The 16,790-nt window shown below is 37.8% G+C and overlaps 1 protein-coding gene across 4 annotated transcripts in view; it reads left to right on the top strand.

Moving 5' to 3' along the window:
• Positions 1–16,790, top strand: part of Mgat4a (alpha-1,3-mannosyl-glycoprotein 4-beta-N-acetylglucosaminyltransferase A) — an 89,731-nt gene that overhangs the window by 40,569 nt on the left and 32,372 nt on the right. For all 4 annotated transcript variants that reach the window (XM_047521869.1, XM_047521868.1, XM_047521866.1 and 1 more), the window contains exon 5: positions 5,691–5,824. In XM_047521869.1, the coding sequence (XP_047377825.1) occupies positions 5,691–5,824 (134 nt within the window). The remainder of the gene's footprint in view (positions 1–5,690; positions 5,825–16,790) is intronic.

The raw sequence follows: 16,790 nt of genomic DNA, 5'->3' as shown, positions 1-16,790 counted from the left end.
AGCATTCTTTTTCTAAGGGTGCGGGACTAGAGATTGAACCCAGGGTGCTAAACCACTGAACTACATGTTCAGTCCTTTTTATTAAAAAAAAAATTTGTCTTAAACTGGGTGTGATGGTGCATGTCTAAAATCCCAGCAACTCAGGAGGCTGAGGCAGGACGATGGGAAGCTCAAAGCCAGCCTCAGCAACTTAGTGAGACTCTGTCTCAAAAAATAAAAAGAACTGGGTATGTGGCTCAGTGATGAAGCACCCCTGGGTTCAATCCCTGGTACAAATAAAACAAAAAATTCTTGAGACAGGATCTGGCTAAGTTCATGAGACTGGCCTCAAACTTGGTGATTCTCCTGCCTTAGCCACCCGAGTTGCTAGGATTATAGGCATGTACCACCATGACTGGTTCAGCAGTTAACATTCTTATAAAGCTGACACTAATTTTGAAAGACAGAAAAAGCACATAGTTTGGAGTTGGGGGAATGTACCCAGATTTTATGAAAGAAATTTCCTTCCTAAATTCTTAAGCAGTGATTCTTTCATGTTTTCACAGTTATAGAGCCCTTTAAAGGTTCCAGGAAAGCTATCAGCCTCTGCTTAGAAAAATGCATAGGGAAAAAACAATTTTGTATGTAATTTTTGAGATCTTATGAAACCCTAGAACCTATCTAGGGACTTATATTAAAAACTTCTGTTTCTGAGATAAAAGAAAAACTGCTGTTTGCTAAAAATTCTCTTCTTCAGTGGTCAGGCTGATGAATTGGGGAACTGTACTCAACAGCAAAGCCTTCCCATGACTGCAGGAGTACAGTGTTTGGGGTTGCTGCTGACCCCTAGGAGAGGGTCAGGGATTCTCCTGTCTAGGACAAATAACTGCCTGCCCACCCAGCACCACACCTACATCTTCCCACAAAGATTTGCAAAAGCAGGACACAGAAAACAGACCTGGAAACTAAAATGGGTAGAAAGGCATCTTCTGCAAGAAGGAGTCCACAAAAATCTAAGATCAGCACCATGAATGATTTAATACTAAAAAAAAAAAAAAATTGAGATTGTAGAATGGAGTGTGATTTAAAAACAAAACACAATCACTGTGTTTTTAGAGAGATGCAAATAGAAAACTTGCCCGTAAAATAATAACTATTATAAAATAAGCAGAAATCTTTGTGGTTTTTGTTTCAGTGATTTAAAATTTCCATCTGGAGTGCCTAATGAAGAGTAGATAGAGCTGAAGATAAAATTAGTGATCAGGAAGATTGAGCTGTTCAGTTCTTTTAGAATGTAGCATAAAGAATGGAAGTAGATAAAAGTTCTAATATCCATCTGATAGGTCTTTCAGAAGGAGTAAAAAAAAGTGTGTAAAGATAGGAAATAAATAAGTACTAGAAGAACATTTTCTTGAATTGAAGAAACACTCAGGTTTTCATAAGAAGGACCCATTCAGTGAAGAGCAGATGGCTGACAAGACTCTCTTCAGGTTATCTACCAAAATGGTGCTCCTGGTTGGTAGAGGGCAGCAGGTAATTCCTTTAAGTGTTAGCTGAGGTCAAAGTCCACAAGCACCTGCCATGTGCCAGGCACTAGTTTACAGAATTCAGTGTGGTTCCTGTTCTTGTTGCACTTGAGCATAGTTCAGGATATGTGCATTAGTCAAATAATCCCTTATACAGATTGTATAATTACACCTTTAGTGATGTAAAAGGATGCTTTGAGAATGTATGAAAGGGACAGCTGACCTAACGAAGGGGTTTAGGGGAGTCTTAAAGATACATATGACCTGAGACCTGTAGAATACATAGTTAACAGGTAAAGATGAGCATTGGTTTCTTGTTGCTGCTATTAATAAACTACCACAAACTCAGTGACTTAACATAAATTTATAGTCTTACAGTTTGGGAGGGTAGAAATCCTAAAGTTAAGGTGTCTGGGTATGTTCCTTCAGAAACCCTATGGGATCATCCCTTTCCACCATTCCTTCCACTGACTGCCTGTGTTCCTTCATGGCCCCTTCCTTCATCTTTAAAACCTTACCAATCTTATGACTGTATTTCAGACTGTCTAGTATATAATAAATTTTTATGTGCATAATTATTACTTAAATTGGAAATATAGTCCAATGCTTTGGTTCTATTTCTCTTGGGTTCCTTGGTTCTTCTCTCTAAAAGGATGATCTGACTGTATTCTTCACTTTGCTGACATATTTCTCCTGAACTCTAACCCCTTAGAATACACACATTTCCTATATTATAAGTGATAGAAGATGATAATGTCAAACAAGAACAGACTGGGTTATGGTGTGGTATCCACCAACCCCCAGATCTCAGTGGTTTACATAGCAAAGGTTTATTTTTTTGATGATAGTACATGTCCATTGTGGTTGATGGGGCTTTGGGCATCATTGACCACTTGGATCCAAGCTGACAGAGCAGTTGCCATCTTGAATGTAACTGGCCACCCTGCCAAAGAGAAAAGACAGCCTGAAGGATTTCAGACTGCAGAACATGCTCATGCTGATGACTCTGAACTTATCTTCCATCTCCTTGTTGTCCCCAGCCATAAGGGGACCAAAAGAATGCAATTTCATCATGGGCCCAGCAGACCGGGAAAACTGCATTTTTTTTTTAATGTGGTCACTTTTTGAATTATCACAAGCATGGTTAATCTAATTCTGCAAGTTTGACCAAAATTAGTACTTTCACTTTCAGTATATTTTGGAGTTCTTAAACTGAAGAATTTAAATTTCAGCTCCAAAACAGAGTATATTTGGGGAAAATGGCTTAATCTCAAAACTTGCCATTTTAAGCTTAGATTAAACCAAAACAGAAGCAAAAATATCCCTAGTTTGTAGGGAATAGACACTTTGCATTACTATTTTATACCATGTTTGTCTGTATGCTCTGGATCAATGTGTTTTGTTTTTCCATAAATGAAGTTTTTGAACTCTTTATGAGTTGGCCTTGCCTAGGAACTCTTCATATAATAGTTTTTACACTCTTAATCTGTATTTAAAATATTTTTCTTTAGATTCTAAGGTTGAATATATGGAAATTTACTTCCAAGGTAACTCATCCTGTGTTTTGGCATCTCAAAGTAACATCAGAATAGAAATCTGGATTTGAAGCTCTCTCCCCTCAAATGTGTATGTTGTTCTGAGTAAAAGATCCCCCTTCCACTTCTTGAAGTCATCCTGGATCCCTCCACTTCCCCTTCTCCTGGTCTGAAGACCCTCTGGTGAATGTCTCCAGGCTGCATCCCAAATCCATCTGTCCATTCATCTTCAACTCTTCAAACATTCTAATGAAATCACCATTTTTTCCTTTATTTAGTGCAGTAACTTCCTAACTGATCTTTCCAAAATACTCTTAAAATAATGCTGTTACTTTCCATAACATTTGGTAATCTCTTAAGATTACAATTGGATAAAGTCACTCCTCAGCTTACAACCTCTTTGTTCTAGGAATTTGTTCTCTTTGTTCTAGGAATTATGGCTGGATTTGTTTCTTGTGATCTGACACCTAAGATTCTGGATCTAGGCTTATTCTGCTTTAGATACATTTTCATTCCTGATGTTTCTTTACTGTGTCAAGCTCACTGTGTCTTCCCTGCCATTTCCTCTTCTGGAATGTTCTTCTGCATCATTAACCACCCCAGCTGAAAGCAGAGAGGCCTCTTGTGACCACACTGTCTTTAGAAGCACCCTCCATTCCTCATGCCAACAGTGTCAGATTTGAGTTTGTACAGTAGGCACCATCCTCTTTTCCCCTTCAGGAGCGTAAGTTCTGTGAGGACAGGGAGCTCGTTTTTATCATTCACTCAGGTCATTTGTGCCCTGGAACCAGGGCAGTCCCTTAACCCCTTTGTCTCTTAGTATTCTTACCTGCAAATCATGGTGGTAGACTAGTTGACCTATGTTTTGAAAGCGTCCTTCCAATTTTAGGATTCTGTGAATTTTAAGTATTTCATAGCATCTTCAATTAGTTATTCCATAATTAAGACTAGATTAGATTATTTTTAACATCTGTAAGATACTTCTCTGTTGATATTAGCACTTAGAATATTAAGACTATAAGATGTGATTTTTAAAAACATCAGAAATATAGTCAGTTGTATAGCATGACATGTGTGTTCCTCAAACATCACTACACTGTGCAGAGTTGAACAGTAGAATGAGAAGAATGGGATTAGGATCACAACACTGAAAAAGTCATACATAAAAAAGGTTAAAACCTAATGAAGATGATAGCACAATTTTGTACATGTTAAGTGATTAAGTAATACATAAATACTATAATAAGTATGAAACTCTGCCTGAAAGGGACCTGCAGTTTGCTGCAGGCTGTAAGAGGGTTGTAGCTTCCAAGTTACTTTAATTAACTGATGCAAGTTGTTTTATCTGAAATCTGAGGGAAACCCCTAGTGTGGAAGGGTGTGGTTGACAGCATGTGATAAACTGAGGCAGCTGGTAGAGGTTTGAGGTGCATGCATTTTGGTTTTTCTACGAAGTTAGGGGTTGAGTTTCCTGAATTGGTTTAGCCTGGGTACAGTTTTCTTTCTTTGTTTTAGTACTAGAGATGGAACCCCAGATTGTTTAACCACTGCCAAATCTCCAGCCCTTTTTATATTTTTTTATTTTGAGACAGAGTCTCACTAAGCTGCTTAGGGCCCTGCTAAGTTGCTGAGGCTGGCTTTGAACTTGCAGTCCTACTGCCTCAGCCTCCTGAGCTGCTGGGATTACAGGCATGCACTATGGCACCCAGCCTGGGTAAGTTGTCTGTTGTTCACCTATGAGAGTCTCAGGAGAAGTTGCATATAAGCAAATGTGAAATTCATGTTATGCCCATGTTGATCCCTAATAAATTAATCATGTAGAAACAAATCTGCAATCAAAACAAGCAGTTTAGTAGAACTGACTATAATTTTACCCCTTAAAAATGTTGCACAGATACCTGTAGCATGCGATGTTTCCCTATTCTCTTATCCACCATGCTCATTCACATACATGTAATCATGGTATCATGATTAAAGCAGGAAATTAACATCGACACCACACTATTAACTAACCTTGGCTCTTATTCAGATTTTGCCATTTTCATTGTTTTTCTGTTCCAGGGTCCAGTCAGGATTTCATATATCTTTACATAGTCATGTCTTCTCAGTCTTTTCCAATCTGGGACAGTTCTTTGTTTTCCTTGACCTTGACGCTTTAGAGCACTGGCTAGCTATCTTGTGGACTGTCCCCACAGTTTGGAATGGTCTGATGTTTCTTTTTGGTCAGGTCGAGGTTATTCATTTTGGCAAGAAAACTACAGAGATGGTACTGTTCCCTTCTCAGTGCATCATGTACTTGAAGTTGATATGTAAGACATTAAATTTTAAGGCGTGCTTACTGTTTCCACTTTTTAGTCGTATAAAATTTTTCTGTTTATACTTTACAGCCATTCATTTTTAATGTGAGGTTTAATCTCTGATTTTTACCATTTCTTTGACATTACACACACAATGGTTAAGCCATGTGGAAAGTATTATACAGTATTATAGGTATGTCCTTGTATCCTTTGATTAATTTCTTTCTGAAATTGAAACTGAATCCCTCAATTATTCCTGTGAATTTGAGGCGTTGTATTTTCAAAATGGTAGTGTTTTTCTATATTTTCCTTGTAAAATCTTCTTATGTAATTACTATATTATTTTGTTGCAGTTTCAATAGTAATGGGGATTCCCACAGTGAAGAGAGAAGTTAAATCTTACCTCATAGAAACTCTTCATTCCCTTATTGATAATCTGTATCCTGAGGAGAAGTTGGACTGTGTTATAGTAGTCTTCATAGGAGAGGTAATTATTTTTTTTTTTACCATATATAATCTAAGAGTGAAAACTATAATTGAATATTCAGATATGCCTCGTAAGCATTTTTTTAAATGTGCTGAGTAAAGGTTAGGTAATATCTTCTATCTGGTAACTTAATGTAAGTCTTGTGTGTTGTTTGCTCTAACTTCTCCCCTGCAGTTAAAAACCAGGAATAGTAATCTTCATCATCAGTTGGATAATATTATACACACTGAATATAAAAACATGAATCCCCATTTCTAACTCTGAAACCTAAATTTGGAGTTGTGAAACCTAAGGAGGGTTTAGCCTAGGCATAACCCCAGCCTAGAATAAACCCTGTGGACAGCCATCATATTATAGAAAAATCATTTGAATATATTTCTTCAATTTTAGTCTCCTCAAAAGATGTACAGAAAGAATAAATCTTGAACAGGTTTTTCTGATATCACAAAGAACGAGTCCCCTGGAGTAAATGTTTCCTTGATAATCATATCAAATTTCACCTTGGAAAAGGCTGGAGGTGTAGTTTGCAGGTGGTAGCTTGCCTAAGCATAAGGCCCTGGGTTTGATCCCCCAGCCCCACCCTCAAAAAAAAAAAAAAAAAAAGTAAGAAAAAAGAAAGGGGGGGGTGCAGAAGATGGTTTAGACATAGTATAATTGTGTTCTTCTGGACCTTGGAGTCCCACTTTTTCAGAGTTCTCTGTCTCTTGAAACAAAAATAATCTAAATGTTTTCCTTAATGAAAAAGGTAATATGCACACTATTTAGAACAGTTGCATAAATGTATAATGAAAACTTGCCTCTTTCACCTCCATGTGGATAGAACTATAATTATTTTTAAATGTCTCTTAAGGAATTTTTCCTATGACTTACACAAGGAGTAACACATCTGAGTGGATTTTTCTATACAAATACATATTTTAATATCATGAACACCTTTCCTTGCTAAAAAGATTAAAAATCACAGCATTTTTTATGACTTAAAAATATTCCATTGTATGGTTTTAACATGAGTAATTAAATTTTTTTTTTTTTTTAGATATTGGTAGACCTTTATTTTATTTACATGTGGTGCTGAGGATCAAACTCATTACCTCACACATGCCAGGCAAGTGCTCTACCATTGAGCCACAACACCAGCCCCAACATTACTAATTAAAAAATTTTTTTTTTTTAGTTGTGGATGGACACAATACCTTTATATTTATTTTTATGCAGTGCTGAGAATTGAACCCAGTGCCTCACATGTGCTGGGCAAGCGCTCTGCCACTGACCTACAACCCCAGTACCTCAGCATGAGTTATTGGATTGATAGGCTGTTCTGATAGTTTTTGCAGTTATTGGCAGCACTGAAATAAGCATTTCTGTAAATAAATTGTATACTTTTATAGTTGCTGACTTGGAACTAATTTCTAAATACAGATTGCTCACTCAGAATCCGTACACATTAAAATATTCATACATAGCCAACATACCCTGCAGAAATTGAATCTGTTTATCTCTCTTCCAAAAGTCTAAGAGAGCTCTTTCTCTCTTCCTGTAGTTAATACTAGTCTTTAAATATTTTTGTCATTTGGATGGGTTGAAAATAATACTTTGCTTTTGTTAATTTGGATTTCTTTACTGAGTGGGATTAAATGTTGGTTTATGAGGGTTTTTGATCATTTGTATTTATAATTATTTTATAAGCTTTGCTTTTTTTGCTTGTAAGTTTTGATTTGTAAGACATTTTCACATATGAAATATTTTCTCGTTTATTTGTATTAACTTACGATGTTTCGATCTGTTACAGAAGTTTTATATTTTAAGTAACCAGACTGGTCAATCAAAATGAACTTGGTAATAGCTATTAAAATTAAAAGCATATACTTTAACCCAACATTTTGCTTCTGAAAGCAGATCCAATAGAAATGTTTGCATAAACAAATACATTTAAGCACATGAACATATTTATGTAACTTTTATATGTGTATTAATTAAATAGGTAAGGAAAATGGTCTTCTGTTATATACCTGAGACTTTCAGTAGCAGGGAGAATCTTGAGAATTGGGATTATGGACTGATGTCACTTTGTATTGCATACAATTTTGTAAAATTAGAATTTATTTACAATGGTACATATTAATATTTAATTGCAAAAAAGCCTTAAACTGTCAAAGAATCATTCTTACACACTTGAAAAATGATGTTCAGTCTACAGACAGAGCCTAGTGTCCTTATGGTTTGGAGACCCACTTCTTACCATCATGATTTATCTGGACTAAGATGCAGTATCATGGGGCTGGGACTGTGGCTTAGTGGTAGAGTGCTTGCCTTGCTTGTGTAAGGCACTGGTTCAATTCTCAGCACTGCATATGAATAAATAAGGATAAAGGCCTGTGGACAACTAAAAATAATTTTAAAAAGATGCAATATCATTGGATTTGGAGCCAGAGGGTCTGTATTCTGGACTGGATTCTGCTCCTTTTTCTTGCTTTCTTGAGCCTCAGTTCCTCATCTCTTCAAAGAGAACGATGCTGTTGGCTGTTTTGAATTCAGCAGAGGCACTGCAAGATTGCACAGGGAAGACCTTGTAAACAGAAGGTGCTGTGCAGATGTTGGCAGTGTTCCCATCTCTTAAGAATCATTTCTTTTCAATGCACTGTTTATATTTCTTCAGAATTTCAATCAAGAAAGTCTGTCCTGAAATAAGAATTTAAGAGTTCACTGAATTGCCTTTAGTCAGTTTAAAATTATTATTAATCACAGTGTTTGATTCTACCTTGATGGGTAGTTCAGTGGACTGGGTCCCAGTGACACTAGGAACCAGGTGCATGCTCTGTGGCTTTGACCGTCACCTACATGTGGGGTGGTTTCTGGCCTGGGGTTCAAGGCTCTTCCTGAACCTGTATTTCCACTTGCTTACTTGACCACGTTATCTGAGTGTTAGCTCCTAATCTGTCCATAGCTGACTTTCCCAAACTGCTGCTCTTCTAGATCTCCCGTCTGCTTATGAAAGGATCTTTGTATAGGATGTTAACAGGCCTGTGCTGCGGCCATGCTGCTTCCAGTTCATGATACAGATCCACAGGTCGTGTGTTCTCAGTCATCTTTATGTGGTTCCAAAGTCTGAGATGCTGCTGCAGCTTTGTCATAACTTCATCCTTCAACTCCCAGTTTATCTTCTTTTGAGAAACCATCCTGAGTCTCCCATTTGAAATTAATCTAGGGTAGATAGGCAAGCATAAATATATCTTTTACAGACACTTTGAGATAAATCAGGAATTTATTTAAAGGCATGAATTCTCTCTCATCCATTTTAACATTTGAGGAGAAAATCAAGAATGAAAAAGAACTGGAGAATCACATAAATAGAAAATAAAAATAAAGGGTTGTCATCATCTTTTCTTCCCCAAATGATCCTCCAGTCTTCCTTTTCTTTTTTGCTTGAAAGGGAGGAACTAGGAGATGCCTCTTTGAGAGAAGAGAGAAAAGTAATTATTTGCTGTATTTTTTTCCTTTGATCCTCTTTGGTCATTTAACCTTTACAGGTTCCTTTGGCATGTGATGAGACATTAATAGAACACATAAAGTTTTACATGGTTGCATTATTTGAAAGTTACTGACCCATTCTGAAGTTGAGAAGGGGTTGACAGGAATGAATTCTAGCTCCCTTAAGGATCCTTGGTAGGATCCAAGTGTGCTATTCAGATTTTAAGAGTGTATCATTCTTATGTTTATTTTTAGAGTTTAATTATGATTTTTATATTCTAATACCTCATTTTTATGTATTTTATGCTCTTACTGTATATAGAGTATTTCTTGTTTGTCAGTTTTACCATTCATGATCATTTTCTGTCAAAATATTTCTCTTGAGTTTACTCTGAATCATGGCAAAAAATTTTTTCCCACCCCATTATAGTATTTGGGGAATCCTCCACCTTACAAACCTTGGTGGGATGAAATGCCTCCTATCACTATGAAAAGTAAAAATGCCGAATACTTGTTTTACCAGTTTATGCATGTGAGCTGAGCCCAGCCACTTGCACATCTCATCTTGTACTTGGGAGCTTTATCATTTTGAGATGACACAGAAAATTCAGAACAACAGAGACATTTTTAGAAGTAACAGGAGTTTAGCAAAGTGGCTGAATAAAGGATCAATTTATATTCCTGTATGCCAGTAGCATAAGGTAACATAAAAGGGAGTCAGAGACAGTGAACAGTCATTCTGGTGATAGACAGTGGGAGCAGCGTCTTCTCAGGGATCATGGGGCAGGCGCAGAGACATCCAGGGAGAGGGCGGTGGCACTGAAGCATTCTGTGATTTTGTGCTGTGTTCCAGATGCTTTCGCACCTTCCTAGCCTGTTCTTCAGCCAACCTGGGGGTCGTTTGCATTCTCCCAAGTCGTCTTTCAGTAAATCATTTTTCTGACTATTGTGCCAGAGTCATTTCTTTTGGTTGTGACTAAACTCCTGGTACAGGTTGTATTGTGTTCCAAAATACCCGAATTCTATATAACACCACCAGACAGACAGGCAGTGACTAGAGATGCAGGAGTAGGTGTCTACATGAGTCTGAATGGTTGGAAAGACATGAAATTAGTTTTTTAAAAAAATTTTCTTTAGTTATAGATGGACACAATACCTTTATTTTTTAATGTGGTGCTGAAGATGAAACCCAGTGCCTCACACATGCTAGGTGGACACTCTACCACTGAGCCACAACCCCAGCCCCGATAGCATGTCTTACATCATCCTGCCTTCACGTGTTGAGATTTGCCTAGAAACATTTAAAAGCCCTTGTTTAATTTTTAAGTTCTTAACTAGAATTAGAGTTGATATTCTGTAATGACATTACCAGCTTCACTTTTTAATACTACTTTGAAAGAATTTTTGACATAAAAAAGTTGCAAAATTTGTACAGAGTTCTCAAGTATCCTTCAGCCAGTGTCCCCAGATAGTAGCATCTTACATACGTGGAATGAAATTATCAACACAAGGAAGTTAAGCCAAAGTGTTACTTAGATTTCTCCAAATGTTTCACAGATATCCTTTCATGACCTTGACACTCCTGAAGAATATTGGTTATTTTGTAGAATGTCTTTGGGTTTGGGACTGTCTGGTGTTTCCTCATCATTATATTCAGGTTGGACCATAGAAGTGAGGTGGTGGTTTTTTTCAGAGCCTTGTGTTTAAAGTCACATGATGTTGATCTATCTCATTACTGGGGATGTTAGCTGTCATCACTTGATTAAGATGATATCTCCTAGTTTCTCTACGGTGAAGGTACTGTTTTTCCTTAGGTAGTTACTAGCCTGTTTTGGAGGTGATACTTTGAAATCATGCAGATATCCTGTTTCTCATCATAACATTTTGCCAAGTGAGTATTCTCATTATTGTGTCTACCAAATGGTGATTTTTCTAGTTTCATCATTCAGTTTCCATTTAATAATTAGGATTCTGTTAAGGGGAACTGTTCTTTTTATTTTGTCACTTTTATCAGTGTTGAGTTGTACATAGTAAGTTTTTATTTTGTTGCAACATTCATTCCCAGTTTGGTCATTTTGTGTTGGCTGCTCTGTCCTCCTGACATGGCCCCATCATTTCCCCTACTTTCTAGCAGCTTAAGAGTTCGAGGCTAGTGTTATATTTTCCCTGCACCCGTCCTGAAACCAGCCATTTCTCAAAGGAACCTGATTATTTTTATTGGATAATGAGATTAAAAATCAAGATCTGCGTACTAGGGTGCTGGCTGCTGCTGAGGGATCATTGCTTCTGACCCTTTGAGTGGACAAGATATGTGTCCATTTAGCAAAATATTAGAAATCAATGATACCTGATTCCAGTCTGAGAGTCCATTCTAGTCTCCCCCCATCCCTTAATTTCTCAACTCTTCTCCAACAGTGAGAAACCCAGCTCTTCATAATTCCATGTGTCTGTGTCCTTTGACATTCTTAGTGGATATACAGGAGTTTTTGTGTTGTTAACCCTACCCCTAGAATAGCACTACCTAGAGTGAAATATTTGCCTCAGTTCATTCGTCTCAGCCTTACAGTACCCAGAGTTCTCTTTTCCAGAGTCCCTTGGTTCTCTCCTGCGCCACCCTCTTCAATGACTTTTAATGCTATTCTTTGGTAATGGACTTAGATTGTTACTATTCGCTTTCTGTCGTAAGTTTTGCAGAGTGTTGGCTATGCAGCTCCTACTTCAGAAGATTGGTTGATGTTTTCTTTGTGGCTTAAGAGATGCTCTGTTTTTGTGAGTGTTCCATGAGCTCTTGGAGGTATGTTACCTGTTCTCAAAATTCAGATCAATACATATCAATTATACACGCCCTGTTGTTTTTATGCTTCATATGTCCTTATTTTTTTCCACTTGATATGTTGTGGACTCGGGAATTAAACATCTTCTGCTACTATTTTTATGTATTAGTTTTTGTTTTAGAATGGTAATGTTACTTGATGCACAGATATTTATAACTTCCCTTAATTGTCAGATACACCTGCGGGCATTTTAAAGTGCCTTATGCATCATGTTAATTTTGGGGGTCTGAATTTGCCCTTACTGGGTGACAGTATTGTGTCTTACGCTCTCCTGTGGTTTGTGCTTGTGTGGTATTCCTTTGCCATTCCTTTTGTTTTCCTTTCTTTCTAAATCACTTTGTTTTACAACTTAGAGTTGAATTTTGCTTTGTGATTTAATTCAGATGTTTTTCTTTTCTTATACTAGATGTGTTTATATGTATGACAGTTTTGGTCTTAGTTCTGTCATTTTACGTGATTTGTTCCCTTCTATAGTCTGTTGTAAGATTTTCATTGTATGTTCTGTTTTGCTTTATTTTGTATGCTTCATTTTTCTGGTATTTGTGAAAAGTTTGTCTTTTTATGCCAGTGATTGCCTTTGTTAGCTATAACTCTACTATAACCCTTCTATTTTCTTAGATGGTATCTATGGCTTCCTGACATGGGAAGTAGTGAAACAGGTGTGTTTCTTCTTTTCCTATTCTTCCCTTCTGCTTGATTTATCAACTATCTTGTCTTAGACAGTGTTTACCATTGTACTAAGAAATAGGCTTTGGTGCCTGACATCTATCTGATACATCTGCTTAGTGTCCTTTGGCTGCAGGTACTACAGATGAGATGAGTAGCCTTTTCCCTGTGCTGTCCTTGCCATTTTTGCTAGATTCACTAAGTTTTTTCCTTTTTTACTTATTATTTTGTGTGGTTACGGAACTGGTTCCCTTTTTATGACTCATCATTGAAAGAGATGGTTTTTTAGGCTACTGGCTTGCTGGAAGGTGAGGGGACAGAGTGTTCCGGACTAGTTGTTTCTGTGAAATAAAGACTCTGTCTTCTTCCATGGAGCCAGGCTGCATCCTGTAAATCCAGCTAGTCTGTGTGGTTCTTTTTGTTACCCCTAGATATTAGAACCAAGCTGGATCCCTTTCAAGCTTAAGGATTTCAGTTATTTTTCAAAAGTAAGTTTGCTGTTTTTGTGTCTGGTTTTCATGAACAGTTGTTTGTGGTTTCTGCACTCATTCTAAGTAGGTTAGTCTTCTCAAGTCAGACATCTTAGTGCGCTTTTACCCAGGTTTGGTTGCTGGATGCTTTTGAGCTTTTTTCTACCTGGAAGCACCTGAGGAGTTAAGTAGTCAGAGTGGCCCTCGCTGTTATGTTTTCTGAAGGTCTCCTCATTGCCTGTTAGACTGTTTTTTAATAATGAAAGAAATTCAGATTTCATTCTATGTATTCTCTCACTCACTGAACAAGTGTTGTTGAAGTGCTCAAATGAGGAAGGTTCTGGAGATTAAAAAACAAACAAAAACCCCAACTTCAAAACTCCATCAGAGAGTAGATGGTGCTCCTGAAGAATACTAGTTTTTCTTATCATTGGCTTTATTTTGTTTTTGAAGAAAAATTAATGTGCACATGGCTGAAGAGAGCAGTAGTCCTGCAAAGTTTGTTATGCTGAATAGTCTCATCTTCACCCTCACCCCAGCCCCCTTTCCTCTTCCTCTGTTCAGGTCTTTTTAGCCCTAGCAGGTTGGAAGGCAGGTAAAGTAGGAAAACTCCTTGAGACTCTGGCACTTTCTATTTTCTATTTCATTAATTTCCACTGTAACATTAATTACTTCTTCTCTCCTCCCTGCTTTTAGTTTTGCTCATCTTTTTCTAGGCATTTGAGGTGAATGCTTAGATTATTGGAGGTTTTTTTCCTAATATAGGCAATTTAAAGCTACGAATTTCCCTCTAAGTATGTTAACTGCATCTCATAAGTTTTGATATATCATGTTTTAATTTTTATTCAGATCAAAAATACTTTATCATACCCTGTAATTTCTTATTTGACCCAGAGGTTATTGTGCTGTTAATTTTTTATCTGTTTGAGGACTTTCCAAATTTTCCTGTTACCAATTTCTTATTCAACTCCATTGTGGTGAGAAAATAGTTTGTGTGATTTCAGTCCTTTAACATTTAGCAATACTTGTTTATGGCCCAGTGTGTGATCTGTCCAGCCAGGTTCCCTGTGCTTAGAAGGAGTGGATTCTGCTGTAGAGAATTCTGTAGATGTTGGTCGGACCAAGTTGGCGAACTGTGTTGTTCAAGTCTTCTGTACACTTGCTGATTATCTTCTATTTTTTGTTTCTATTCTTTATAGATTACTATAGGCGCTTCAGTAGTATTTTTGGCCTGTAATTTCCCAATAGCTAGATTTTAAGATGTTTGTATATGCATTGGTCATAAATCACACAAGTGACTATTGAAAAGAAATTGCATCTACACATATTATCCCATAAAATTTTCTGGTGATTCAACAGTATTTTCTGAAAGAGTGGTAAATGTTAAGCATATGTCTAATAAAACAAAACCTCTGCCCATTGTAACTTATAGAGAAGGACAGAAAAAAATTGAAATTTGCAGTATGTTAGATGTTAGAGAGCAGGGTGGAGGATAAACTGGTAAGGAAGATAGGAAATGCATGGTTGTCCAATGCGGGGTTAGCAGGGAGACCTAAAGGAGCAAGACAGAAACAATAACAGCAGAGCGCTGTATATGCAGAGGCCCTGAGCCCCATAGTATTGCTTGGCACATTTTGCAGAACAGCAAGGAGAGGCCTGATGGGCTGGGTGGAGGAGGCAGGGGCCCCCCTAGTATGGTGCAGTCAGAGAAGGACAGGCTGGGCCAGACCACATGACACTACAGTTCATCTTAAGAATTTCGCTTTTGCTATCAGTCAAGGGGAAGGACAAACTTTGTAAGGGTCAGTGGTAAGTATTTTAGACTTTGCGGGTCATCCAGTCTCTTGGAACCCTTGAACTCTGCCATTTTAGCATGAAGACAAGTCATGGATGGCATGTAAGGGAACGGGTGGAGTGCAGGAATGGGTGCGACCCCTTTTGGCATCAGGCACCAGCCTCCTAGTTAGCAGCCGGAAAGCTATGCAGATGTATAACAAATGAAGAAGTAATTTTTTTCTTTTGTCTAGCCCTTGAACTTCCTCTTTCTTACTATCTTTCAACCCTTGACCATTTTGGAAACTTGGCTAACTAAAATATTGTGGCATTTGTTTGGCTTTGTTGGTGTGCCATATTTAACTGGACGTATAAAATCAAGCATTAGGTGGGTAGTAATAGCTTTTCTTTGGATCCTAGGGAAATAAAATTTATTGTGAGCTGCCAGCTCCATTTTGACACATCCCTGTCCTTTGAATCCTGCTAATCTGTTACATGCACACATTATATTTCTGGAATTCTTGGTGGTTCCTTATTATGTTACATGACTTCCGTTTCTCGCCGTGGTGGAGTTAGCAAGAACTGGACTTCCTGATGTCAGCAAGTAGAAGGCTGGACAAAGTATGTGTATCAACTGTTCTCAGACACTGGGCAGCAGACTGCACAGGATGTGGTTGCTTGAGAGAGAATCACCATGCTTATCCCAGTGTTCTGCCTGGATACATTCTCTGTCCCAGTGCAGAAGGGGCACCAGACAGAAGAGCTGGAACTGCAGAGCAGAGTTCTAGAGGGGAGAATGCTGCTCAGAAAACGACACCTTTGAGTGTTGGCTGTATTAGGTCCCACATGGGGAATGCCCCAGGGCTGGCGAAGGAACAGCCGGGAGATCCCAGGGAGCCTGACATCTGTGCAGCCACGGCGACAAGTCTTTGGGATCACTCTTCAGGATCACACCATCCCTCCTTCGGAGTTTTCAGTGTTCATTTTGTATATTTAGGTGCTTTGATGTTGGGTGTGGAAACACTTAAAATTATATGAATTGACCCCCTTACTGTAGAATGTCGTTATAGTTTATTAGTCTATTTGTCTGATATAAAACACATCTACTTTTTTATTGGTTTCCATGAGAAATCTTTCTCCAGCCCTTTCATACTGTGTGAGTGTCCTTAAAAGTGAATTAACTCTTGCAGGCATAGAGTTGGGTCTTGGTGGTGGTTATTTTTTTAATCCAGTCAGTCACTGTATATTTATTGGAGAATTTAATCCATTCACATTCGAGGTACTTACTGATAGGTAAGGACTATTGATGGCCATTTTGCTGATGCCTTCACATTGTTTTGTAGTACTTCCTTCTTGCTGTTTTCCTCTCTGGTTTGGTGTGCTGCTATGCTTTGAACATGTCTGTTTCGGTTGTGTGCTTCCACTGAAGAACTTTGCTTTGTGAGGCTTACACAGAACAACCTAAACCCACAGCAGCCTGTTTCAGGCTGACTATGCACAGCTCTGCTCTTATTCCTTCTATCACATTTTATGTTTTGGGTATGAGAATTTATATCATTTTTCAAAGAACCAACTTTTTGTTTTGTCAAGTTTTTGAATTTTTTTTTTGTTGCAGTTTCATTCATTTCTGCTCCTGTAGTTGTGACTAGTTTTGTCTTTTAACCCTTGTGCTAGGAACAGACTTGCTATATACACTGTCATTGTCTAGAGTACTCTGAATATGGCTGTTTTCCTTAGATCATTGAGGTTCGTGAT

This window comes from Sciurus carolinensis, chromosome 13, assembly GCF_902686445.1.
Source record: "Sciurus carolinensis chromosome 13, mSciCar1.2, whole genome shotgun sequence".
NCBI classification, from domain to species: domain Eukaryota; kingdom Metazoa; phylum Chordata; class Mammalia; order Rodentia; family Sciuridae; genus Sciurus; species Sciurus carolinensis.
This window is presented reverse-complemented; position numbering and strand designations above follow the sequence as displayed.